This window comes from Phascolarctos cinereus, unplaced genomic scaffold (genome assembly GCF_003287225.1).
Source record: "Phascolarctos cinereus isolate Bilbo 61053 unplaced genomic scaffold, phaCin_HiC Scaffold_2;HRSCAF=192, whole genome shotgun sequence".
NCBI lineage: Eukaryota > Metazoa > Chordata > Mammalia > Diprotodontia > Phascolarctidae > Phascolarctos > Phascolarctos cinereus.
The window spans coordinates 367,398,919-367,425,960 of record NW_027555625.1 but is presented as its reverse complement, the minus strand read 5'-3'; the positions used below and the strand labels follow the sequence as shown (position 1 = coordinate 367,425,960).

General features: G+C 36.8%; 1 protein-coding gene across 4 annotated transcripts in view; it reads left to right on the top strand.

Annotated features, from left to right (window-relative positions):
* The first annotated feature begins 400 nt into the window (after positions 1–400).
* Positions 401–27,042, top strand: part of BDKRB1 (bradykinin receptor B1) — a 46,032-nt gene continuing 19,390 nt past the window's right edge. The window contains exons 1-3 of one of the 4 annotated variants that reach the window (XM_021007317.2): positions 401–510; positions 873–927; positions 22,110–23,207. In XM_021007317.2, the coding sequence (XP_020862976.1) occupies positions 22,130–23,149 (1,020 nt within the window). In that variant the 5' untranslated portion in view covers positions 401–510; positions 873–927; positions 22,110–22,129 and the 3' untranslated portion in view covers positions 23,150–23,207. Of the gene's footprint in view, positions 511–872; positions 928–22,109; positions 23,208–27,042 lie in introns of those variants that run through there. The other 3 variants (XR_002328358.2, XM_021007316.2, XR_002328357.2) reach the window with 3 other exon arrangements.

The following is a 27,042-nucleotide window of genomic DNA, read 5'->3' as shown; positions in this document are numbered from 1 at the left end:
CAAGAAAGTAGCCTGTGTTCATTTCAAAGCACCTTTTCTTCCAAGAAAATGTCAATTTTCTAGTCCACTCATAACAATCTGATTCAGAACAAGCAGAGGAGGAGCTATGAAGAAACATGTTTTGACTGACTGTATTCCAGGAACCACCAATCTATGTCAAAATCTGCCTTTAGGACTTAAGAAAAAGTCTAGAACCATTAAACTGCCCAAAATGAATGATAGAGTGGGGACTTTCCAAATGTCACTGAGACAAATGATAATGGAATCCTTGAATGCACTTCCTTCTGTCCAATACATATGAACTTAACTCTTCAAAGTTCCAAATTCTTTTGCCGCTTCATTTTTCTACATGACTACTGATGACATCATTAGGGCTGAGGTTGTGAAACAAAATGTAAAAGTCCTTTTAAGTCTTTTCCAGAACACAGAAAAACACCTCCCCAGTCAGTTCTCTTAAAATTAAAAATTCAGCCAAAGGAGTACTTTGAGTCCATTCTTTACCTCAGACAAGTAAGTAAACTGACAAACTTTGTACATTTGAGTGCTTAACTGCCTTAAATTATGGGGCTAGAGCCAAATTCTTTGGAAATACTTTGTTTCTCTTCTTAAATGTTCAAATATTCTTTGCTTTTCTGCTCACTCGCTGATCCATATTTTTTCTGATACTAACTTAGTTCAATTTAACAAGTACTTCTTGGGCACTTCTGCCAGTTTGGGGTGTAGGAGGGTTTAATTATAAGGGGGAAAGAAGAAAGATGCTATTTCAAAGTTTTTTATTTTAAAAAATGGTTGGGTTGTTTTAGGCTAAAGTAAACAAACATAGAATTTTATAACTAGAAGGTATTAGCTAGTCTAACTCTTTCATTTTACAGATAAGAGAACTATGATCTAGCAAAGGAGAGTGACTCAATCATAGTTACATAAATGGTGAGTTTGTGATAGAGATGGGACTAGAATCCAGATCTCCTGGTTCCTAGTCCATAGCCTTTTCTACTCCACTGGTTCAAAACAGCCATATTCTATAAATTATGAAACATGAAAGCATCCCACAGAGTATTTAATATTTCAAAATCTATATGGTAAATTAAAGCCTTTTGACTTCTAAAATGTTAAGCAGGTTAACTTGTAATAGTTATATGCAAAATATAGTGACTATCTTTATTTTTCATAATTATTGATAGCTCAAGTTTATATGCCATTTTGTAACCACAAACCAAGGATTTTAAGAATTAAAACACGTTGTGCTTTATTTTGTTTGTATTTCAAGTGTTATTTTGAAGAAAGATCATTTATTAGTTAAAACAACTATCTCTCTAAATAGTCCACATCAATGTGAAAAATGTCATTCACTAGGTGACAAATTCAATTCAGTTCGATTCAAATTTATAAACATTTAACTTTATATGGGCAAGGTATTGTTCTAGGTGCTATGAAATACCAAGCAAAAAAAAATGAAACCCTGTCCTAAAAGAATTTACATTCTAATGGGGAACACAGAGGGGAAAAAAGAAAGAGTGGAGGGGAGGTACAATGTGTACACAAGTGAATATAGAATACATACAAAGTAATTGCAAGAGGAATTGAGGACTAGTAACTGGTGGGATCAAGAAAGGCTCTTAAAAATCATAGAAATCACAGCATATTAGATCCGGGAAAGATCTTAAAATGCCTGTGTGTTTGGGTTCAAGGGGCCCTGGGGATTATATACTAGGGAATTTTGCCCTCCTACCTCCACCTTTCTCTTTGGGGAAAAAAATCCATTTAAGAAATATACCTGGTCAAACAAAATGAATTCTCACAACTGCCACATTCAAAAAATGAGACCTTTTTTGAACACGGCAATTGTGGGAATTCATTTTGTTTGACTATGTACATTGTGTCTATCACTTCTGCCTCCTCACAGAGATGGACAGTATAGTCATGATCAGTCTCATGCAATAACAATTGGTCTTTACTCTGATCAAAGTTCTTAAGTCTTTCAAAGTTATCTGTCCATACAATGCTATGTTATGGTATAAATTGCTCTGGTTTGGCTAATTTCACGCTATATCAGTGCATACAAGTCTCCCCAGGCTTTTTCTTCCCCTGAAACTAGTCCTTTTGTGACCTCCTACAACACTAGAGCATTCAATTACATTCATGTACCATAATTTGTTCTGCCATTCCCTAATTGATAGGCACCCCCATATTTTCCAGTTCTTTGCCATCATAAAAAAAGAGTTGCTATTCTAGTTACTTGTTCCTCTTTCTTTGATTTATTTAGGTTATAAACCTAGTGGTGGTATCACTGACTAGAAGAATATGCACAATTTAGTGACTTTCAGGGCCTAGTTCCAATTTGCTTTCTGGAACGGCTAGGCCAATTTATAGCTCCACCATTATTGTATCTGTTTTCTGTTAGCCTGTCAATCTGATAGGTATAAAGTGGAACCTCAGAGTTGCATTAATTTGTATTGCTGTTATCATTAGTGACTTGGAGTGTGGGGGTTTTTTTGTGTGGCAATTTTGATAGCTTGGATTTCCCCCTTTAAAAACCACCTGTTCATATCCTTCTTTTGACCATCTATCAAATGGGGGATCACTTGTAATTTTACAAATTTGAATCAATTCTTTATATATCTTGAAAATGAGATCTTTATCAGAAAATTTATAGCAAAGATTTTTTTCCCAGTTCAAGGCTTCCCTTCTAAGTTTTAGCTGCCTTGGGTTTGTTTGAATAATTTTTATTAGTTTTATGTAACCAAAATTGTCCATTTTATCTTCTGTGATCCTCTCTATCCTCTTTTTAATTATGAACTGTTTCCCTATCCATAGGTCCAAAAGGTAATTTTTTTCTTGCTCACATAATTTGTTTATGATGTGACCCCTTTATGTATAAGTCATATGTCCATTTGGAACTTGTCTTGATATAGAATTTGAGATGCTGGGTGTGGATCTATATCCAATTTCTGCCAGACTTCTTTCCAATTTTTCCTGCAGGTTTGAAAATTTTTTCTTACTCCAGTAGCTAGGGTCTTTGAGTTTATCAAACACTATGCTACTGTGTTAATTTACTTCTATATGCTGTGTATCTAATCTGTTCCATTGAGCAACCTCTCTATTTCTTAAGTAATAACAAATCACTTTGATAATTAGTGATTTATAGCAAAATATGATATCTAGTACTACTCACCCTGCTTCCTTCTCACTTTTTTTCCATTATTTCCCTTGAGATTCTTGACCTTTTTGTTCCTCCATATGAACTTTGTTATTATTTTTTCTAGTTCTCTAAAGTAATCAGTTAGCAGTTTGATTGGCATGGCATTTAATAAGTAAATTAATTTAGTTAGTATTGTCATTGGCTTTGCCAATAATTAATATTAATAATTAATATTGCTCCAATTATTTAGTTCTATAAAGATTTTTATAGTTGTATTTATAAAGTTCCCACATGTGTCTTGGTAGGCAAAATCTCAGGTCTTTTGTACAGTCTGTAGTTATTTTAGCTGGATTTTCTCTATTTCTTCCTGCTGTGATTTGCTGATATTATATAGAAATACTGATAATTTATTTTATATTATGTATCTTTGTTGGCTACTGTTTATCATATCTGCAAAAAAATGACAGTTCTGTTCCTTCTTTGCCCATACTTACTACCTCAACGTCTTTTTTCTTGTCATTGCAATTCTTAGCATGTCTATCACTATATCAAATAGTAGTGTGATAATAGACATCCCCTGATCTTACTGTAAAGTCTTCTGGTTTATCCCCATTACATATGATAGGGCTCTGGGTTTTAGATAGATACTATTATCTTAAGGGGAAAAAAACCATTTATTTCTATGTTTTCTAGTGTTTTTAACTAAAATAGGTACATCTTATCAAAAAACTTCTGAATCAATTGATAAAACCATTTGATTTTTGTTTTTCTTGCTAATATAGTATAGTTACGGTGCTAGTTTTCCTAATTTGAACCAACCGTGAATATCTGGCATAAATCCACCTTAATCATAGCACATCATTTTTTGACAGGTTACTGTAGTCTCTTAGCTAATATTTTAATTCTTGTGTCAATGTTCACCAAGATTATTAGTCTATAGTTTTCTTTGTTTTGATTCTCCTTGGATATTAGGTACCATGACCAAAAATGTATCACAGAGGAAATTTGGAAAGACAGTATTTTTAGCAATTCAGACAATATTAAAATTAATTGTTCTTTGAATGTCTGGTAGAATTTAAGTAAATCTATCTAGTCCTGAGATTTTTTTTTCCTTTGGGAGTTTATGGCTTGTTTAATTTCTTTTCCTGTAATTTGGGTTTTCTAATTCTTAATTTCTTGTTTTCTTAATCTAGGCAATTTATTTTTTTTCTAAATACTCATCCATTTCATATAAGTTCAGTTTCACTGGCACACAATTGGGCAAAATGGTTTATAATAATTTCCTTTATTTCTGCTTAATTTGTTGTAAATTCTCCTTTTTTGTTTTTTATGTTGGCCATTTACTTTCCCTCTTTCCTTTTAAAAGTCAAAAAAACTGTTATATCTTTTTTAAAAAAACATTATTGGGTCATTTGTTTACAATCTAGTTAATCATCTTTAATTTTTGGAATTTCTATTTATAGTATTGATTAGGTTTCTTTTTATTTTGTTTGGGTTTTTTAGTTGTAGGCCCATTTCACTGATCTGTTTCTTTCCTCTTTTGTTGATATAAATGTTTAGAGATCCCATTTTCCCCCTAAAGGAATATTTTGCTGAATCCTAAAAATGTTGGTATCTTGTCCTGTTGTTGTCTATCTTTAATGGAATTAGTTTCTGTGATTTATTCTTTGACCCACTACTTCTTCAGGATTAAATTACTTACTCTCCAATTAATATGTAATTCTTTCTTCAGAATTTATGGAATATAATTTTTTATTGCATTATGGTCAGCAAAAGTTGTGTCTCTTCCTTGGAATCATAGAACCTTAGAATGTTAGAGATGGAATGGACCTTAATTCTCATCTCATCCATTTTCCTAATTTCACAGATAAGAAAACTAAAGCCCAGAAAGGAAAGCGACTCACAATATGTTAATAGTAGCACTAAAGGATGAAACCCAAAACTCTTTTCATTAATTGCCCTTCTTTTCTCCCCAAGCCCTCACCCCCACCCCACATCTCTAGGAGTGTATTTGTTCTACCACCTAGACATTTGCATTTTCAGATTCATCTCTCCATGTTGAATAAAGATTCTGACTCTGCTGAAAAATATTTTTGGCACCACAGGAAGATGTTTTTGAGGCAGCTGGGATTTCTCAAGAACTCTAAAATCATACAAGACAGGGAATCTTTCTTTTGAGTGTTGTGCTATAGCCAACTATTTTATGTGGGGATAAGCACATTGTTCTCTTTAACCTCCCGCCCCCACAAGGTTTCAGGTGATAGAGAAGGTCCAGGAGATGCAAGATCATTGGATTTAGAATTAGAAGGCACCATAGATATCATTTGACCCAGCCCTCTCATTTTACATTTGAAGAAAATAAGACCCAGAAAAGTTATGTTACTTGCCCAAAGACCCACTAGTAGTAGATCAGAGCAGGAACTCAAACCTGAGGCAGCTAACTGTCAGAGTGTATAGAACCCCAGGCCTCCTGTCAGGAAGCTCTGAGTTCAAATCACACCTCAGACACTTACTATCTGTGTATCCCTGGGCAAGTCACTTAACTTATGTTTGCTTCAGCTCCCTCAACTGTAAAATGGGGATAATAATATCACCTACCTGCCAGGGTTGTTGTGAGGATTCAATGTAAAGCACTTAGCACAGTGCCTCGAACATAGAAGGTGCTTAATAAATATTTGTTTCCTTCTTTCCTTCCAAATCCCTTGACTCCAAAACTAGTGCTCTTTAATAGTTCATGGGAGGTAGGGAGTTCTGTATGTTTGCTACAATCTGATCTCTTCTGCTTTCTCAAGTGTTACTGTGCCTCTATATTAGTTGCTGCAGTAAGGAATCCACTCTGATTATAAAGTCAGAAAGAAGGCTTTCTCCTTCTGCTGTTGTTGTTTAGTCATTTTTCAGTTGTGTCTGACTCTTCATGCCTCCATTTGGGATTTTCATGGCAAAGATACTGGAGTGGTTTGTCACTTACTTGTCCAGCTTATTTTATAGATGAGAAACAAACAGGGTTAAATGACTTGGCCAAGGTCACACAGCTAGTAAGTGTCTGAGGCCAGATTTAAACTCAGGTCCTCCTGACTCCAGACCAAGTGTTCTAATCACTATGTTACCTAGCTGCCCTTTTTTTAAGAGAAAAATTTTTTGAAATTCTGTTTTGGTGCCTGGCTCACAATATTTCTTCTCTCCCCAACTTCTGCCTTTATACTCAGGAACTTTAATATGCCTATTGATACTCCCTCAAACACTCTTTCCTCCTAGTTCCTCATTCCTCCCAGTTACTCATTTCCTATGACCTACTCCTCCATCCCACCTCATATAGAGATGGTTGCATTCTCCATTTTCCTATTACCCACAAATGCTCCACTTCCATGTTTATGATCTCAGAAGTTACTTTATCTGATCATAATCTGTTATCATTCCACCTCTTCCTCTTCCTTGAAACCTGAAACCCTCTTCCTCATCTTCATTTTGATCTTGTCAGGGGATTTTCTCTACCACTTGGGAGAGGCATACCCATCTGTAAGGAATGAGCCATAATGACTGTGGATCAAAGATAGGAAGCTGGGGGTTGATGGGAGGGGGGTTTGGGAATGGAGAATGGAAAGAAAATTAATAGATTCAAAGATAGGAAACTTCATATAAATAATGGACTCCTTGAAAATTAGAATGGTCTGAACAGAACTCAATTGCTCAATGAGATGATAAGAAATATTAGAATAAAATCAATACTGGAAAAAATAGAAGAAAAAGTAATGTGTCTCCTTTTAAAATAACTGACTTGTAAACAGGAAAGAAGAGATAATTTAAGAATCATTGTACTGTCTAAAAAGCATAACCAGAAAAAAAAATTTGTATTATATTTGAGAAATCATTAAAAATGCCCTGATATACTGGAAGTGAAAATAGAAATAATCCACCAGTCAGTTCCTGAAGGAAATTCTTAAAGGAAAATTCCTAGAAATGCTACAGCCAAAATATAGAATTTCAATACCAAAGAAAATAATTCTGCAAGCAGTCAGAAAAAGGGAGTTCAAGTACCAAGGAACCACACTTAGGATCACACAAGTGTTGGCAGCAATCACCATAAACAAGATAAAACCTTAGGATATAATATTTTAAAAGACAAAGGAATACAACCAAGAATAATTTATCCTACAAGACTAAGTATAATCTCACTAGAAAAAAATGGACCTCTATAAGAATAGAACTTTAAGTACTCCTGATGAAATACCAGAATTGAATTGAAACATTGAATTTCAAACACAGGAATCAAAAGAATTTTAGAAAGTTAACTACATCTGAGAAATTATAGGGGACTAAATTATGGTGAAGTGTTTGCAATTCTAGTAAAGAGAGAAGAGACAAGTGTCCCTTTAGAATTCTAATGGAAAGGTAAAAGGATTGAAAGAGGCAAACACAGATTATAATTGGTTTGATCGGTTGATAGTCTTGAGAGGAAGGAAAAGGGAGAAGAAAGGTAACACATTTAAAAAGAAATGAAGGAGAAGCAGGTAGAACTGTGTATAACAAGAAGAATATTTTAAAAATGGAAGAAAGGATTGGGAGAATGAGAATCATTCCCATAGAACAAACCTCATTCATGTTTGGCATGAACAAAGAGGGTTGAATTATATACATCCATATATACACATACAAAGAATTTAGTATAGTAATACAGAATTCATCAATAAGTTGCTTATGAGAAGTACATTTGAAACATAAAGATTCAGCCAGAGTAAGAACGGGAAGCTGGAGCAGAATTTACTACGTGTCATATATACCCAAAAGAGCAGGAATAGTAATCATAATCTCAGACAAAGCAACAGTAAAAATGGATGTGGTTAAACCAGAAAGACAACAGGGAAATGACATTATGCTTAAAATCATCATGGACAGTGAAATAATATCAATACTTAATATATGCACTGAATGCCATAGCACCTAAGAATTCAAAGGAAAAGTCATTAAAGTGAAAAATAAATATCAAAATTATAATAGTTGGAAACTCCATGTAACTCACTCAAACCTAAACAAATCTAACAAAAAAGGAAAGAAACAAGTTAAAGATCTGAATCACATTTCTTAAATGTTAAATATCCTCTATCTCTGCTAATACGTATCTCTGTTCTTATTAATTAATGCATTTATTTTTAGTTTTCAACATTCACTTCACACAAGATTTTGAGTTCCAAATTGTCTCCACATCTCCCCCTCCCCCCACCCCAAGGCAGCATGCATTCTGAATATGCCTTTCCCCAAATCTGCCCTCCCTTCTATCACCACACCCCTTCTCTGATACCTTTCCCCTTCTATTTTCCTGTAGGGCAAGATGGATTTCTATATCCCATTGCCTCTATATCTTATTTTCCAGTTACAAGTAAAAACAATTTTTAACACCAGTTTTTAAAATTTTGAGTTCCAAATTCTCTCCCTTCCTCCCTCCCCACCCACCCTCATTGAGAAGGCAAGCAATTCAGTATAGGGTATACATGTGTAGTCATGCAAAACATTTCTATGATAGTCATGTTGTGAAAGACTAACTATATTTCCTTCCATCCTATTCCACCCCCCACTTATTCTATTCTCTCCTTTGACCTTGTCCCTCCTCAAAAGTGTTTGCTTCTGATTATCCCCTCCCCAAATCTGCCCTCCCTTCTATCAATCCCTCTCTCTTACGCCCTTCCCCCCTATTTTCCTGTAGGGTAACATAGATTTCCATACCCAATTTATTGTGTATATTATTCCTTCCTTAAGCCAAATCCAATGAGAGTAAGATTCACTTTATTTCCTCTCACCTCCTCCCTCATCCTCACCACAGTAAAAGCTTTTTCTTACCTCTTTTATGTGATAATTTACCCCATTCCACTTCTCCCTTTCTCCTTCTCCCTGAGACAATCCTCTGTCTTATCCCTTAATTTTATTTTTAGATATCATCCCTTCATATTCAACTCACCCTGTGCCCTCTGTCTATAGATATAGATATAGATATTCCCTCCAACTACCTTAATACTGAGAAAGGTCTGAGTTACAAATATCATATTTCCATGTAGGAATGTAAACAGCTCAACTTTAATAAGTCTTTATGATTTCTCTTTCCTGTTTACCTTTTTATGCTTCTCTTGAGTCTTGTATTTGAAAGTCAAATTTTCTATTCAGCTCTGGTCTTTTCATCAAGAATGCTTAAAAGTCCTCTATTTCATTGAATATCCATTTTTTTCCCCTGAAGGATTATACTCAGTTTTTCTGGGTAGGTGATTTTTGGCTGTAATCCTACCTCCTTTGACCTCTGGAATATCATATTCCAAGCTCTCTGACCCCTTAATGAAGAAGCTGCTAAATCTTGTGTTATCTTGATTGTGGCTCCATGGTACTTAAATTATATCTTTCTGGCTGCTTGTAATATTTTGTCCTTGACCTGGGAACTCTGGAATTTGGCTATAATATTCCTAGGAGTTTTCCTTCTATTTTACCCTCTGGTTCTAGAATATCAGAGCAATTTTGCTGAATTTCTTTCTTTCTTTCCTTCTTTTTTTTTTTCTTTGAGGCAACTGGGGTTAAGTGACTCATCAATAGTCACACAGCTAGTAAGTGTCAAGTGTCTGAGGCCACATTTGAACTCAGATCCTCTTGACTCCAAGGCTAGTAATCTCTCCACTGTGCCACCTAGGTGCCCCTCCTTGATAATTTCTTGAAAGATTATGTCTAGGCTCTTTTTTGGATCATGGCTTTCAGGTAGTCCAATAATTTTTAAATTGTTTCTCCAGGATCTTTTTTCCAGGTCAGTTGTTTTTCCAATGAGATATTTCACATTGTCTTCTATTTTTTCATTCTTTTGGCTTTGTTTTACAATTTCTTGATTTCTTATAGAGTCATTAGCTTCCATTTACTCCATTCTAATTTTTACTTCAGTGAGCTTTTGGACCTCCTTTTCCATTTGGCCAATTCTGCATTTTAAGGCATTCTTCTCATTGGCTTTTTGGACCTCTTTTGCCATTTGGGTTAGTCTATTTTTAAGGTGTTTTTTTCTTCAGTACTTTTTTTTGGTCTCACTTTTCATGATTTTCTTGTATCACTCTCATTTCTTTCCCCAATTTTTCCTCTACTTCTCTTACATCCTTTTCAAAATCCTTTTTTGAGCTCTTCCATGGTCTGAGACCAATTCATATTTTTCTCAGAGGCTTTGGATGTAGGAGCTTTGACTTTGTTGTCTTCTTCTGGTTGTATATGTTGATCTTCTTTGTCACCAAGTAAGATTCTAGTCTGAGTTTTTCCACTGTTTGCTCATTTTTCCAGCCAATTACTTGAGTTTTTAACTCTTTGTTAAGGTAGGGCTCTGTTTTCAGTGTGGAGGGTGTACTGTCCCAAGTTTCAGGGGGTTTGTGTAGCTGTTTTCAGAGATACTTCTAGGGACTGTAAATTTTCAGTTCTTCCAAGGTGGTATGATTAAAGGAGAGGTGTTTATTCTTTTCCTGGCCTGTGTTTTGGTCTATGAGTGACCACAAGCACTCTTTTCTACCTTGGAACTATGAGGAGGATTCACTCTGTACCACTGCCACAAGTTCCACCATGCCAACACTCCTCCTCACCCCAGGACCGCCACCCAGGACTGGGACTCAGATTCAAGCACAGGAAAAGCAAGAGAATCCTGCCACAGCACCAGCAAAGAGATCCCTGCAATTCTTCTCTGATCAGCCACTCAATCCCCCCACCAATTGTGGACTAAGAGCTCTTGAAGCAGCTATCTCCTGCCACCTAGCCCTGACAGACCTTTCCTACTGATCTTCTAATTTGTCTTTGGAGTTTGTAGGTTGAGAAGTCTGGAAACTGACATGGCTGCCTGTGATTCAGTCCCCTGAGGCCTCTGGGTTTGCTGGGCCCCAGTCTTTGCCTATGTGGCCAACACTGAACTGTGTTCCTCTCCTAGCCTGGTGCAACAGACCTTTCCCATCAACCATCTAGATTGTCTTGGGCTGGAAATTTGTTTCACTCTGTCTTTTTGTGGGTTCTGCTGCTCTAGAATTTGTTTAGAGTCATTTTCTACAGGTATTTGCCAGGATTTGGGGGAGAGCTCAAACAAGTCACTGCTTTTACTTCACCATCTTGGCTCTGTGCCCCCCCAATATGCATTTCTTAACCCAGCATGGTACATTTATAGAAACTGGCTAGGTATTAGAGCATACGAATCTCATAAATAAAGAAAATCAAGAATAATAAATATATCTTTTGCTGACTTTGCTTTGATTTGATCCTCAAAGTTTCTGTATATTGTCTCATGGTTGCCATGTTTTGGGAGATGAAGCTGTCTATATTTTCTATGATTTGTTCTTTGATCCACACATTCTTTAGAACTCAATTATTTAGTCTTCATTCAAGTCTGAATACTTTTGGTAAATTCCCTTTATTGATTATAATTATAATTTGCTGATTTCTCATAGAGTCATTGGCTTCCATTTGCTCCATTCTAATTTTTACTTCAGTGAGCTCTTGGACCTCCTTTTCCATTTGGCCAATTCTGCATTTTAATTATAATGTGTGGATCAAAGAACAAATCATAGAACATATAGACAGCTTCATCTCTCAAGACATGGCAACCATGAGACAATATACTGAAACTTTGAGGATCAAGTCAAAGCAGCCCTTGAAGGGAAATTTATATCAATAAATACTTTCATCAATAAAAGCAAGAAAGAACAGAATAATGAATTGGGTGTTCAACTAAAAAAATTAACAAATCACAAATCAAAAACCCCAATTAAAATAAAAAACAGAAATTCTGATAATCATAGAAGAGATAAAATTGAAAGTAAAAAAATAGAATCAACAAAAATAACAAATAGCTATTTTGGAGATGAAACAAAATAGACAACTCATTAGCTAATTTGTTTTTTTTTTAAGCTAAAGGAAAACCAAATTATCAATGTCAAAAATGAAAAAAGAGAATTTCCAAGAAATAAAGGAAATTAGAAACTATTTTGTGCAAATATATGACAAAAAAAATTAATAAACTAAGTGAAATCACTTAATATTTACAAAAAATATAAAATATTCAGAATAAACAACAGAACAAGACAGTGAATTTAAATAGCTAATATGAGAAAAAGATTTTTAATAAAATGTAAGAAACTCCCCCCAAAAATAGTTCCAGATGGTTTTCTAAGTGAATTCTGTCAAACATTCATCAAATAATTACTTCTAACATTACATAAATTGTTTGCAAAAATAGACACATAAGGGATTCTACCATATTAAATCTGATACAAATGTGCTCTTAATACCTAAAGTAGGATGAAACAAAGCAAAGAAATAAAACTATAGACTGATAGCCCCAATGAATATCAATGCAAAACATTTAATAAGTTATTAGCAAAGCATCTACAGCAATATATTCAAAATATACACAGTATAAGCAGGTTGGATTTATACCAATAATACAGGGCTGGTTTAATATTAGGAAAACTATAAACATCATGGGCCACATAAGTAACAAAAAACAAGAAAAGTTACATAATTAGATCACAAGATGTAAAAAAGGCCTTTGACAAAATACAACATCAATATCTGTTCAAAAACATTAAAAACATAGGAAAATGAAATATCTTAAATATGATAGGCTCTATTTACAACCAAGAGCTACAGATACATGTGATAGAGAAACAATAAAGGACTTTCCAGTAAGATAATGGGTAAATCAAAGGTGTTTATTATCACCACCATTATTTTATACAGTACTGGAAATGTTAGTTATTAGCAATGAGATAAGAAAAAGAATTTGGGGGAACATGCAAAAGCAAAGAGGAAACAAAATTGGCATTTTTGCAGATGATATGATGATCTACTTAGAGAATCCTAGACATTCAACTAAAAAAGTAATTGTAACAATTAATAACTTCAATAAAATAGCAGGATATAAAATAAACCCACAAAAATCACTAGCCTTTCTGTATATTAACAATAAAACCCAGCAGGATGAGATGAACAGGGAAAAATCCATTTAAGATAACAGAATATAGAAAATATTTGTGAATCCATTTATCAATACATACACAGGAATTATATGAACAAAATCACACTCTTTACCAGAATAAAGACAAATCTAATAATCAGAGAGACATAAATTATTCATGACTAGCCCATGCCAATAAAATAAAAATTACAATATTGCTTCCATTAAGTTACTTATTCAGTGCCACAAAAATGAAGCTTCTAAAAAATATGAATTTACAGAGCTAGAAAAATAAAAAATATTCATCTGGAAATCATGAATCCAGAAGGCAATAATGAAAAGGTGGGAAAGAAAGAAGTGTAGCAGTATCAGCTCTCTGTACTATAAAGCAGTGATCATTAACACTATCTAGTACTAGTCAAAAAATAAAAGTTGTTCATAGGAACATATTAGGAATATAAGATCCAGAAACAGACCTAGTAACATAATGGGCAATAACCTATAAAACCCTAGATACTGGGGCTTATATTATGATGACTTGTTATTTAACAAAAAGTACTGGGAAAACTGGAAAGCAGTTTAGGACAAATTAGGTTTAGACCAACATTGTACATATATACCTAGAAATAAAAGGTCATATCATAAACAAATTAAAGGGGATTGGAAGGAGATTTTTTTTTTACATGTATAGTTAGCATAAAAATTCCTGACTAAATACGGGATAGAGAGGATCACAGAACATAAAATGGATAGTTTTATAACACGAAATTGAAATTTTGCAGAAAAAAAGTCAGTAAAGCTAAAAAATTAGAAGGAAAACAGTTAAATGGGAAAAATTTATTTGCAGCAAGTTTCTCTGCTATAGGTGTATATCCAAGACATATAGAAAATTGATTCAAATATGCAAGGTATATCCCCAAAGTCTTAATTCAATTTTAAGGTTTGATGGTTTACAACTGCACTAAGACTTTGGGGACTTCCTGTATGAGAACAAGAGCCATTTCTAAATAGATGAATCATCAAAGGATGTGAACAGGCAGTTCAAGAAGACAAAAAAGCAACAACAACCCTGTGATAAAATGTGCTAAATCACTAATAAGAAAAGAAATGCACAAACAGACTGGCAAAAATTACAAAGAGAAAGAGAGAGAGAGAGAGAGAGAGAGAGAGAGAGAGAGAGAGAGAGAGAGAGAGAGAGAGAGAGAGAGAGAGAGAATGGCAATTGTTGAAGGAGCTATGGAAGGTTAGTCACATTAGTGCTCTGTTGATAAAGCTGTCTATTCATCCAGCCATTCTGGAAATCATTTTTGAACCAAAACCCAACTGAAAAAGAAAGAGGGAAAGAACACATATATAAAAAATACTCACAGCAGCATTTTTTGTTGAAACAAAGGTATTATTTGCCTTGACAGTGTGCTGTGTTGGGAATACAAAGACATGACACTCCCTACTCTCAAGCTTAGCTCAATGGAGGAGAGAATATTAAAAACAAACCAAAAAAAACTATATACATGCAAACAGTATACAGGATAAACTGGAAGTAATACACAGAGGGAAGGCACTGGCACTAAGGGAGATAGGAAAAATCTTCTTATAGAAGTTAGTACTTGAGCTCAATCTTGAAGGAAACTAGGAATTCTGAGGAGGTGGAGGTGAAGAGGGAGGACAGTTCAGGCATAAGGAACATCCACTACAAAGGTAAGGAAGCAGGAGATGGGGTATCATGTGTAAGGAACAGAAAGGCCAGCGTCATTGCATCCTTAGATAGTGGGGATAGGAGTAATGTGTAATGTAAAATTGTTAGGAAGTGATCCCTGATATATATAGTGTTTTACTGGGGGAAGAGATTATTGCTTCAAAGATTTAATCAAGGTAACCACATGTACCTCTGAATGAGGAAGGTAGATATCCCCACATGGTGCACCAGTAGCATGGATACCCTTTCCCCTAGTTTGCTTCATTTTTGTCTCAAGTATCATCTCTTCTAGGTATAGGAGTAAATTTACATTTATGTTAATTATCTTTCTCTGCATTTGCAAGTTGTGGAACCATTCCAATGTTGCTTCATTACATTTATAACTTCCAATAGAGTCACACTCTGCTCATCTTCCCTCCACAAACGCCAACCTCATTAAAGCAAGGGTTTTTTTTCCTTTATAGAAATCCAAACCTTTATTTTAGAATTAATCAAAGAGGCAACGAATAGTGAGTTTTTGGAGGAAAACTCTAGTTTTTCTTTTACATAAAGGGGAGGAAGGTGCGAAATAGCAATAAAAATTCAGTGAGCAACCATTGAAACAGTTCATTTGGATGGAAAAAAGCCAGGCTTGTGCTATCTGCTGCAGAAGCCAAATCAGCTTTTCATGCCCTAGCCCCATCCCACCCCACTCTTAACTCCTTTCCCTTCAGGGAATAGAGGAGAGAAAAATTCGAAAGAGTTGTTGCTCCCTTCCTCAACATAGAAAAGGAGAGTGGGAAGATATCTCAGCAAAACATGTGTGTTATCTCTATAGCTGTAACTCTCAGCTCTCAGCCATCTCTTTTGTATTTCATCACTTTGTCCAGCTAAAGCAGCAGCAACCACAGCAACCCATCCAAATCTCAGAAAGCAGGAGCAAGGGAACCCACATAGCTCCAAGATGATAATGTACTCCTCTTTTCTAGCTTCTCTCTCTCCCAGAATTCTCCAAAAGCATAATGCTAGAAACCCAAATTCAAAACATATCTAGGTGATGTAGTGGGTAGAGCATCTGCCCTGGAATCAGGAAAACCCAAGTTCAAATCCAGCCTCAGACACTTATTAGCTATGTGACTTGGGCAAGTCACTTAATCTGTTTGTCTCAGTTTCCTTATCAGTAAAATTGAGATAATAACTCCTACCTCAAGACTGTTGTGAGGATCAAATGAGAATAATTGTAAAGTGTGTTTACCATAGCGCCTGGCATATAGTGGGTACTTAATAAATGTTACCTATTATTATTATCTCACCAACTTGTGAACTCTGAGTTAGTGTCCACTTAAATCTCTTGTTTCCAAAATAGCATTCATAACACAGGTGCTATAGTAAGAAGACTGGGAATTTATGAAGGAACCAGATTATAAAGAGATTTAAATGTCAAACAGTTTATGTTTGATCCTAGAAGTAATAGAGATCACCTGGAATTCATCGAGTAGAGGAATCAACATGGTCAGACCCAATCTTTAGGAAATCAATTTAGCAGAGGTGTGGAAGAAAAAAAATTGAGTGGGGAGAAGCTTGAGGTGGGATCAATTATTTATTAAGTGCTTACTATGTGTCAGACACTGCTAATTTCTGGGGATGCAAAAAGAAGCAAAAGGAACCTGCCCTCAAGAGTTCAAGTCTAATGTGGGAGAGGTAGGGAGAACAAACATGCTTTTGCAATAGTCCAAGGAAGAAATGATAAAGACCTAAACAGGAGTGGTGTCTCTTTTAGTGCAGAGTGAAGGAGATGTTGTGGAGATAAAAATGGCAAGATCTTACAATTGTTTGATATGTGGGATGAGTAAGAATAAAGAGCCACAGATGATAGCAAGATTGCAAACCTGGATGATTGGAAGGATGATGGTACCTTTAAATTTAATAGATATTTCTCATTTTTAAATGTGTTTCTTATAAACAATATATTTTTATGTTCTGGTTTTTAATCCATTTTGCTATCCATTTCCATATTATGGGTGAGTTCATCCCATTCACGTTCAAAGTTATAATTATCAGTTGTGCATTTCCCTCCATCCTATTTTTCATCACTGTTTATCCTTCTCTCCCTCTCTTTTTACCCTATCCCTCCTCCAACATCTGATTGACTTCTAACTACTGCCTCCCTAATCTGCACCTCTTCTAAGAATCCCTCTCTTATCCTCACCCCTTACCTTCCTATTCCTTAATCTACCCACCCTTCCAAGAGTCCCTCTCTTATCCTACCCTGTTGCCCTCCTCTTTTTCTGTAAGTTAAGAAGACTTTTACACCCTTCAAGATGTATGTTATTCCCTCTTTAATCCAGTTGTGATGAGAATAAGGTTTTACCACTACCAACTCTTTACCCCCTCCTGCCTCCACTGTAAGAGTTCTTCCATTCACACCTCATTTTTATGAGACAATTGCTCCATTTTACCTCTCTCTGTCCAATTTTATTTTTTAGCATCATCCCATTAAGCTCAACACCAAGCCTTCTATCTATGTGTGCACTTTCAAACTACCCAAGTAACGACAACATTTTTTTTTATATATTTGGCTAGGCAATGGGGTTAAATGACTTGCCCAGAGTCACACAGCTAATAAGTGTTATGTGTCCGAGGCCAGATTTGAACTCAGGTCCTCCTGAATCCAGGGCCGGTGCTCTATCCACTGCGCCACCTAGCTGCCCCTAATGATAACATTTTTAAGAGTTACAGATAACACTTTCCCACATAAGAAGTAAAGATTTTTGACCTTATTAAGTCCTTTATAATTGGTCTTTAATGTTTACCTTCTTAAAGTTTCTTCTGAGTCTAATAGGTCAAATTTTCCATTTAGTTCTTGTTTTTTCTTCACAGATACCTGAAAATCCTTTAGTTCATTAAATATTCATTTTTTTTTCATTCAGGATAACACAAAGCTCTCCTGGGTAAGTTATTCTTGATTGCAAACCCAGGTTCTTTATTCTTTTCAATATATTGTTTCCTGCCCTTCAGACTTTTAATATAGAAGTTGCTAAATCTTGTGTTATCCTAATTGTAGCTCCACAGTATTTAAATTCTTTTTTCTAGTTACTCGTAGTATTTTCTCCTTTGCCAGGGAGCTTTGAAGCTTAGGTATGATGTTCCTGTGTGTTTTCATCTTGGTATCTCTTTCAGGTGATGATCGGTAGATTTTTTTTTTCTATTTCTATTTTACCCTTTCATTCTACAACTTCAGGACAATTTTCCTTAATAATCTCTTGAAGTACAGTGTCTAGATTCTTTTTTTAATGACAACTTCCCATTAGTCCAATAATTCTTAGCTTTTTCTCTCCACAATCTGTTCTCCAGGTCAGTTGTTTTACTAATGAGATGTTTTATATTCTCTTGTTTTTTCATTCTTTTGATTTTGTTTTATTATTACCTGGTGTCTTATGAAGTCATTAGCTTCCCCTTGCCCACTTCTAATTTTTAAGCAGTTATTTTCTTCTGTAAGTTTTTGGATCTCTTTTTCCAATTGGCTGCTTTTCTTTTTATCATTTTCTTGATTTTCTTGTTTTTTTCCTAATTTTTCCTCAAACTCTCTTATTTGATTTTTAAAGTCATTTTTAAGCTCCTCCAAAAATTCTTTTTGGGCTCATGACCATTTTGCTTTTTTCTTTGAGGTAGGAGTAGCTGTTTTAATTTCACTATCTTCTTCTGAGTTTGAACCCAGATCTTCTCTATCACCATAGTAACTATCTATGGTTAGGTTCTATCTCTTTTGCATTATTATCATTAGTTTATTTTTTGTCTGTTAGCTTCATGTTAAAGTTGAGCTCTAATCCCAAGGTGTGGGGGATAATATCTCAGGCTTCAGGTTTTTTGTGCTGTTGTTTTCTATGCTCTATGGGGACCTGACTTCAGATATTCCTCTCCACCCCTGAGCCATGTCTGCAAAGCTGTTACCATAAACTCTTGTTCTTTGCAGTCCCTCCCACAGCTACAAGCTTCAGCTCACCCCTTCTCCCTGGAACCAAAACCAGGGACTCCACAGGTGACCACAGCCAGCAGAGTCCTTGCTCCCTGTAACCTGCACTCACCAGCTAGGAACCAGGTCAGATCGGGGTACCTGAGCCCAGCATTCAGCACCTTGGAGGGCCTTACAATATTCCCCTGATCAGCTGTCCAACCCTCACACTACCCATGTGGTAAAAGTTCCTGAAGCTGAGACTGGGACAGCTGCCCCCAGGCTTGTTGTTTGTTAATTCAATAATATCTGCCCAGAGGTATTTGCACTTCAGTTAGATTAAACTACCACCCTGGGAGGTCAGGTCTTTCCTAAGTCCTCCCAAGTTGTCTTAGGTAGACAACTGCTTTACCCTGACTTTTAATTATTCCAGCCACTCAAAGTTCACTTTGAGGTACTATTTTATGTTGTTTCTGGGGGAGTATAGAAGAGCCAGGTAATTTCTTGCCTTTTTCTGTCATCTTCCAGAGCACTAATAGGGAAATTTGGGAGAGAAGTGGTCTGAGGAGGGAAGGATGAGTTCCATTTGGGATATGTTGAGTTTTTGATGCCTACGGGACCACCAATGTGAAATGTACAGTAGGTAGATGAGATACAGAACTGTAGCTCAAGGGAGATATTTTTGTATTGTTCCTTTGTTTCAGTTATGTCTGACTCTTTGCGACCCCATTTGGGGTTTTCTTGGTAGATACTAAAGTGGTTTGCCATATCCTTCTCCAGCTCATTTTACAGATGAGGCAACTGAGGCAAACAGGGTTAAGTGATTTGCCCAGAGTCACACAACTAGTGTCTGAGGCCAAATTTGAAATCAAGAATATAAGTCTTCCTGACTCTAAGCCTGGCACTCTATCCACTGCACCACTTAGCTGCCTCAAGAGAGAAATTAGGGCTGAATATGTGGATCTATGAGTCATCAGCACAAAGATGATTATTGAACCCATAGTAGTTAATGAGGTCAAGTGAGATAATGAAGAAAGAAAAGAGGGCTCAGGACAGAGGCACTTAAAGAAAATCTCTGGTAACTGACTTTGGATCTAATGCTGAAATCTCAACCTTTCATCTACTCCACACAAGCCATATAGTCTAAGCCTATGTCAAACGCCTCAGAGCCTGGCTTTCCATGCTTTTCACTACATGCTGCCCATCACAAACTATTTTGCTCTCTTTTTCTGAATTATTCTTTCCAAGTACGCCATTCTTGAATCCATCCAGAAAGCCTAGACTGTTGTAGAGCCAAGCTAACAACTCAAGCCACAAAAAGAAACTGAATAACCTTTCTTGTTCTCAGCTAGGGACCCAACCACTGCCATTCATTAGAGTGCTATGCCATTACACCAGCTATCAAAGAGAGATTACACACATACATATATACATACATACATACATACATACATGATAGTAAATAGAAGACAGATGATAGATAAGAAAGGTATATAAATAGATGATAGTAGATAAATGATAGATAGTAGATTGATAGATAGTAGACCGTAGATAGATGACAAATGATACAAAATATAGATAGTAGATAAGAAAAATAGGTAGATAATAAAGGTAAGCAGATAGTAGATCATAGATAGATAGTAGATAGATGATAGATAGCAGAGAGATAAGATAGTAGATAAGCAGTAATAGCAAGATAGATGATAGACTGATAAATAAAGCCTTTAAAGTACTTACCATATGCCAGTATAACATTTAAAAAGGTTCAAGAGACATAATTTCTGGATAATTTAATTATTTTATTAATAATGACAGCATTTTAATAAAAGAATGGTCATTTGGCTGTCTCTCTTAGACCAAAAACAATCCTGGCAGTGGGCTCACAACTTATACGACCTTCTGGAAGAGGCATGTTCCCCAGGGTGGCAATCAACTCTGACTGGTTAACAATTAATGAGAGAATGAATATCACAATGAGGGGGTTGGACCTGAACTTTAATTATCTCATTTAATTCTTAAGTTAGGCTCAGCCTTGGACAGTCTATTTAAAGAATTTATCCTCACCCAAATCTGAGTGGAACACAATGGCTGCCCCACCTAGGTGGGGTCTGGATAGCAAATAAGGTTAGCTCAACCTTCAGAGACTGAAGTCTTGAAATGGGGATAAAAGCAAAAGGGGAAATCTGAATCTCCCCAAATTACTGGTTATTAATACTCATTTCTCTCGCAGTCACTGTGCTAAACACTGGGGATACAAATACAAGCAAACAAGATACTGTGTACCTTGAAGGAACTTACATTGTAATAGGGGAAGACAACATGTATAAGGTAGCTGGAAAGGAGAAGGGTGGGTGGGGTCCCTTTCTAAAATGGTAGTACCAGGGAGGAAGGCACCTATCAGGACAGCAGAGCCTCTGGGTGAAGGTTTTTCCAAGGTAGCAAAATAACAGCAGGAAAGAAGGAGGAGAAGGACCGAGGACAGGGTCAAGGAAATCCAGGTCTGTTCACTTGAAGGAGAGGAACTCAAACAATTCTGCCCATACCTGGGCTAGAGGGGGAGTTTTTTGGTGAGACTACTGCTACAGAACAGCATGAGCATATGGACCTCAAAATGGCTTGCCTTTGGTATTATTCATTATTCACTGTTCAAAGTGAAGGAGTGAAAAGCAAACAGTGAGAAACAAAAAATAAATTAGTAGTTTGGCTGTAGTGGTCTGATATTTTTTTAAGTTGCATGTAGCCATTGGCTATGTACCCCCTAGGAGAAGCAGCCAGTAGCCCATTTGGTATGTCTATATTCCCTGGGGTCTGTGTATGGGGCCACACATGACTTCATTACATGACTTAAAAGAGTCTATATCTTAGGCAGCTACATGGCACAGTGGATAGAGAACCAGTCCTGAAGTCAGGAGGACCTGAGTTCAAATCTGGCCTCAGACCCAACACTTGACACATACTAGCTAGCTGTGTGACCCTGGGCAAGTCACTTAACCCCAATTGCCCTGCAAAAAAAAAAAGGAAAAAAAGAGTCTATATCTTGACTCTGGAGTCAAAGGATCTAAGTGTTGAGGACCCTGCCTGTCTGGACCTCATTGGTTGGACCCAACTCCCCCATCCTAAAGGAAGGGATGCCTAATAGTGGTAACCAGGGTATGTGTAGTTATTTTTTTTTAAATAACACATTTTCAGCATATTTCATTGCCTTCTAACACTCCGACAGTTGGACAAGGCCATTTCACGGCACAATAAAATTATAAGGGATTGTTATAATCATTAGGATGGGAAACAAATGATTTTCTTTGCTAGGGTGGGATGGGGTGGGAGAGTATGAATGGATGCTTTTCCTTTTGTTTACTCTCCTTGTTTGTTGAGGCACCAGAGATTCACACTTTCCTATTTGTAGTTCCTTTTAGATTGAAGTCAATGGCAACCCAGACACCACCAGAATTTTCCATCTCAAAACAAATTAACCCTTTCCAGAATACAAGCTACTGCATGGATACAAAAGAACTCTGGGATGTGTTGTACAGTGCGCTACCAACGTGGATCACTGTCATCTTTTTTTTTGGTTTACTTGGAAATATATTTGCCCTTTCCATCTTCCTCTTACTCAGGAGACGCCTAACTGTGGCAGAAATTTACTTGACTAACCTGTCAGCATCTGACTTGGTGTTTGTCATGGGTTTGCCCTTTTGGGCAGAAAGTGTCCAGGAGCAGTTCCTTTGGCCATTTGGTCATGCTCTTTGCTACATCATCAATGGAGTCATCAAGGCCAACATGTTCATAAGCATCTTCTTGGTGGTGGCCATCAGCAGGGACCGGTATCTTGCTCTGGTTCACACCATGAGCAGCCAGATACAGCGCAGCCACCGACAAGCCCAGATCATCTGTGTTTTCATCTGGTTCTTGGGTGGTCTTCTAAGCACCCCCACTTTTATATTCCGATCAGTGGAAAGCGTCCCAGATCTGAACATCTCTGCCTGTATACTTCAGTTCCCCCATACGGAATGGTATTCTATCAGGATTATTGAGCTGAGTGTGGTGGGCTTCATCCTCCCTCTAATTGCCATCATCTTCTTCAACTCTCAGATAATAACCTCCTTGAGAAGTCGAACTAAGACCAACATAAAGAGATCAGGAAAGACAAGGGACACTAAAGCCACCACTCTGATCCTTACCCTAGTGACTGTTTTTATAATATGCTGGACTCCATACCATTGCTTTGCTATCCTGGAATACCTATTCTGGGTGAAAGCTGTCCAGGGCTGCTTCTGGGAAGAATTAATTGACCTGGGCTTGATATATGCCAATTTCTTTGCCTTCCTCAACAGTTGCCTGAATCCTGTGATTTATGTTTTTGCGGGGAAACTTTTTAGGGTCAGGGTTTGCGAAGTTTATAAGCAATGCACTACAAAATGTTCTGTCAATGTATCCTCAGGATAGGGAAAAAAAATCCTCTGCTTTTATTTGAGCCATTAAAACATTAGAAGGATTGTTGTTAGATTCTCATTGTTGCATTTTATTTTCTCCACATTGGAAAGAGGGCTCCCACTGTGTAAGGGACCATTTCCCATTTCAAACCTATCAGGGAGTTCTGTAGTAATGCTACTCTGACTTATGCTTCACATATCCACCTCCTCCAACTGCAGGCATTCTATCTCCCATTGTAGGGGCCATGGGGAGCTCAGAAACATGCCATCCAGATATGCAATAGACCAGGTTTTCTCATCACAGCTCTCCCTATTATTGACATTACTGTGAAGGAAGAAGGCACAAGAATCCACAAAATAAGAACTCCCTGACCCATAAACTCATTCCAACACACACACACACACACACACACACACACACACACACACACACACACACACAGAGCTCTCACACTCAGCAAGTCTCTGTACACCTGCTAGGCTACACACTTAAATCTTAATTCAAACTGCATCTCTTTCTCTTATTTACCCAACCCATCTGCTCTGCTCACTCCCAATCTCTCTCTTTCCTATACATGGGACCCCCTCCACTTCACACCTGTTAAGGTGCTCAAGCTCCTACAGTCCCCCTACCCTTTCACATGCTCCTGTTTTCTCTTCACACTCACACAACTGTGTTCCATGCTAACTCAGCCACCAACTTCAAATTATTTCTGAATACAAATTCTTTCTCTATCTACATAACTAGTGGATAATTTTTACAATACCCATAACACCATTAATAAGAGTACATCCCAACACTTCTCAACTGATCCTAGGAATTCTCAGTGTCCCTCTGTCCCTGCAGCCTTAGATACACTGTCACAACCCCTTTTGCTGGCAACCATGATTCTAGCAAACCTTAGTATTTTAGAGGACTCAACTTGGTAGCAGAAAACCTGGGTCTGCATGTGCACTTAGCACTTTCCTTGCTCAGTTGTGTTACTATAGACAAGTCATTTCATCACCACCACATACAACCACAACCCACACCCCACTCTAACTCTCAGTCACCATAATAGCAAAATGAGAATAAAAGTGTTTTATTTTTGTCACAAGACACTTTGCAATCCACAAAGTAGCATGTCAATGTGAGTTACAATTATCATCATTATAAGGCAGCATAATTCAGAAGAGCAGGCTAAATTCTGGCTACTACAATTATGAGCTATAGGATCTGGGGGCAACTCATCTCTGAATTTCACTTTTATCATCTTTGAAATGGGGGTGATTGCATCTATTTCATAGGATTGTCATGAAGACCAACTAGGATAATGTGTAGTGAGTACTTTACAAACCATAAGGCACTATACCGATGAGAAATGTAGTAAAGTCACCTGGCTTTAGGGCCAGGGAGAGCTGAGTTCAAATTTAACCTTTGACACAATGAAGCTGTGTGACCCTGCACAAGTTATTTAACTTCTCAAGGATATCAGCAGCTAAAACTATGAGTTGTAGAGAATGAGTGGACCCAGATTGATAAAGGGAGTTTTTCTATCCTGGAGTTCTCTATACTAATGAAAGCAACAGATTCAAAGATCTTTCCCTAACACCCCTTAAAACAAAACCCACCTATTTGCTGTTGAAAGTGTCTGGAAGAAAGGGAGGCAGATGATGTCCTCTCTTTGTTCCCACTTCACTTAGGCCGGAGTCTCACACATGCATATCAGTCCTTTAGTTTACAGGCCCTCAAGAATAAGGAAATAGGTGTCAGACACAGGGCTTCACTAGAAAGAGCTCTGGGCTTGGGCTTAGTAGACCATCCTTCTCTACCCCAAAAACCATTCATCACCTGGCTTGCCCCTTGATGTGCAATTAAGGTATTCAGTCTCTCATCCTTATTAGGGTTGTTGTTGTTGTTCAGTTGTTTTAGTTGTATCCAATTCTTTGTGACCCCATTTGGGGTTTTCTTGGTAAAGATAGCAGAGTAGTTTGTCATTTCCTTTTCCAGCACATTTACAGACAAGGAAACTGAGGAAAATAGGGTTAAGAGACTTGCCCAGGACATTATAAAATGCAAAATGGATAATTTTGATTACATTAAATTGAAAAGGTTTTGCATAAACAAAGCCAATGCAACCAAGATTAAGAGGGAAGCAGAAAAATGGGAAAGAATCTACAACCAATGTCTCTGCTAAGGGCCTCATTTCTAAAATATATAGAGAACTAAGTCAAATTTATAAAAATACAAGTCATTCCTCAATTGATAAATGGTCAAAGGATGTGAACAGTCAGTTTCCAGACAAAGAAATTAAATCTATCTATAGTCATATGAAAAAAATGCTCTAAATTTCTATTGATTAGAGAAAATGCAAATCAAAATGATTCTGAGGTACCACATCATACCTATCAGATTGGCTAGCAAGACAAAACAGGAAAATGATAAATGTTGGAGAAAAAGTGGGAAAATTGGAACACTAACGCATTGTCATTGGAGTTGTGAACTGATCCAACCATTTTGGAGAGCAATTTGGAATTATGCTCAAAGGGCTATAAAAATGTGCATACTCTTTGTGATACCACTTCTAGGCTGTATCCCAAAGAGATCATAAAAATGGGAAAATGACCCACATGTACAAAAATGTTCATAGCAGCTCTTTCTGTGGTGACAAAAAATTAGAAATTGAGGGGATGCCCATCAATTGGGAAATGGCTGAACAAGTTGTGGTATATGAATGTAATAGAATATTATTGTGTTATAAGAAATGATGAGCAAGCAGATTTCAGAAAAACCTGGAAAGACTTATATGGACTGATGCTGAGTGAAGTGAGCAGAACTAGGAGAATGTTGTACACAGTAACAGCCACATTGTGTGCTGACTAACTTTGATAGACTTAGCAATTCTCAGCAATGCAAGGATCTAAGACATCTCCAAAAGTCTCATGATAGAAAATACTATCCACAGCCAGAAGAATTATGGAATCTGAATGCAGATAAGGCGTACTATTTGCTTTTGTTTTTTCTGTTTTGTTTTGTTTCTTCTTTCTTGTAGTTCCTCCTACTGGTTCTAATTCTTCTTTACAACTTGACTAATGTGACAATGCATTTAATAGGAATGTATATGTAGAGCCTATATCAGATTGCATGCTGTCTTGGAGAGAGAGGTGGGGAAAGAAGGGGAGAAAATTTAAAACTCAAAAGCCTATGGAAGTGAATGTTGAAAACTAAAGATAAATTAATTTAAAAAAAAAAAAGACTCACCCAGGATCTGTGTGACCCTGTGCTTGTAAGTGTCCAGATTTGAACTCAAGGAGATGAGTTTTCCTAACTCCAGGCCTGGTGCTATATCTACTGCACCACCTGCCTGCCCTGTCTCATTAGAGTAGAAAATATTTATTTTGCATTTCTCCTTACCTTTCAATGCCTTTGTCTTTTAGTCTTTGGGAACCTTTAGCATTTGCTAAAGTCTCACAAGGATAGCCCTCTTCCCCCTTAAATAAAGAACATTGATCACTGTACAGTGTCCAAAGGAAGCCCACAAGGATTAAATGAGGCCTCAAGAACTTAATGCTTGGGCATCAGCTGAAGGAATTGTTTAGTCTGTAGAGGAAAAGTCTCAGGGAAGACATTATAATCGTCTTTAAATATTTGAAGAGATGTCATGTAAAACAGAGGTTATTAGACTTGTTCTACTTGACCCCAGAGAGTAGAACTAAGAGCAGCTAGAAGTTGCAGAGAAACAGATTTAGGCTTGATATATGCAAAAACTTCCTAAAAAGTGGAGTTATCCAAAAGCGGAATGAGCTGCCTTAAGAGGGAATGGTTTCTTCCTCATTTTAGGTCTTTAGGCAAATCAGGAATGCTAAAGAGAATATTACCAATAAGGTATGGGTGAGGCTGGAAAGTCTTTGAGGTCAAATCCAACC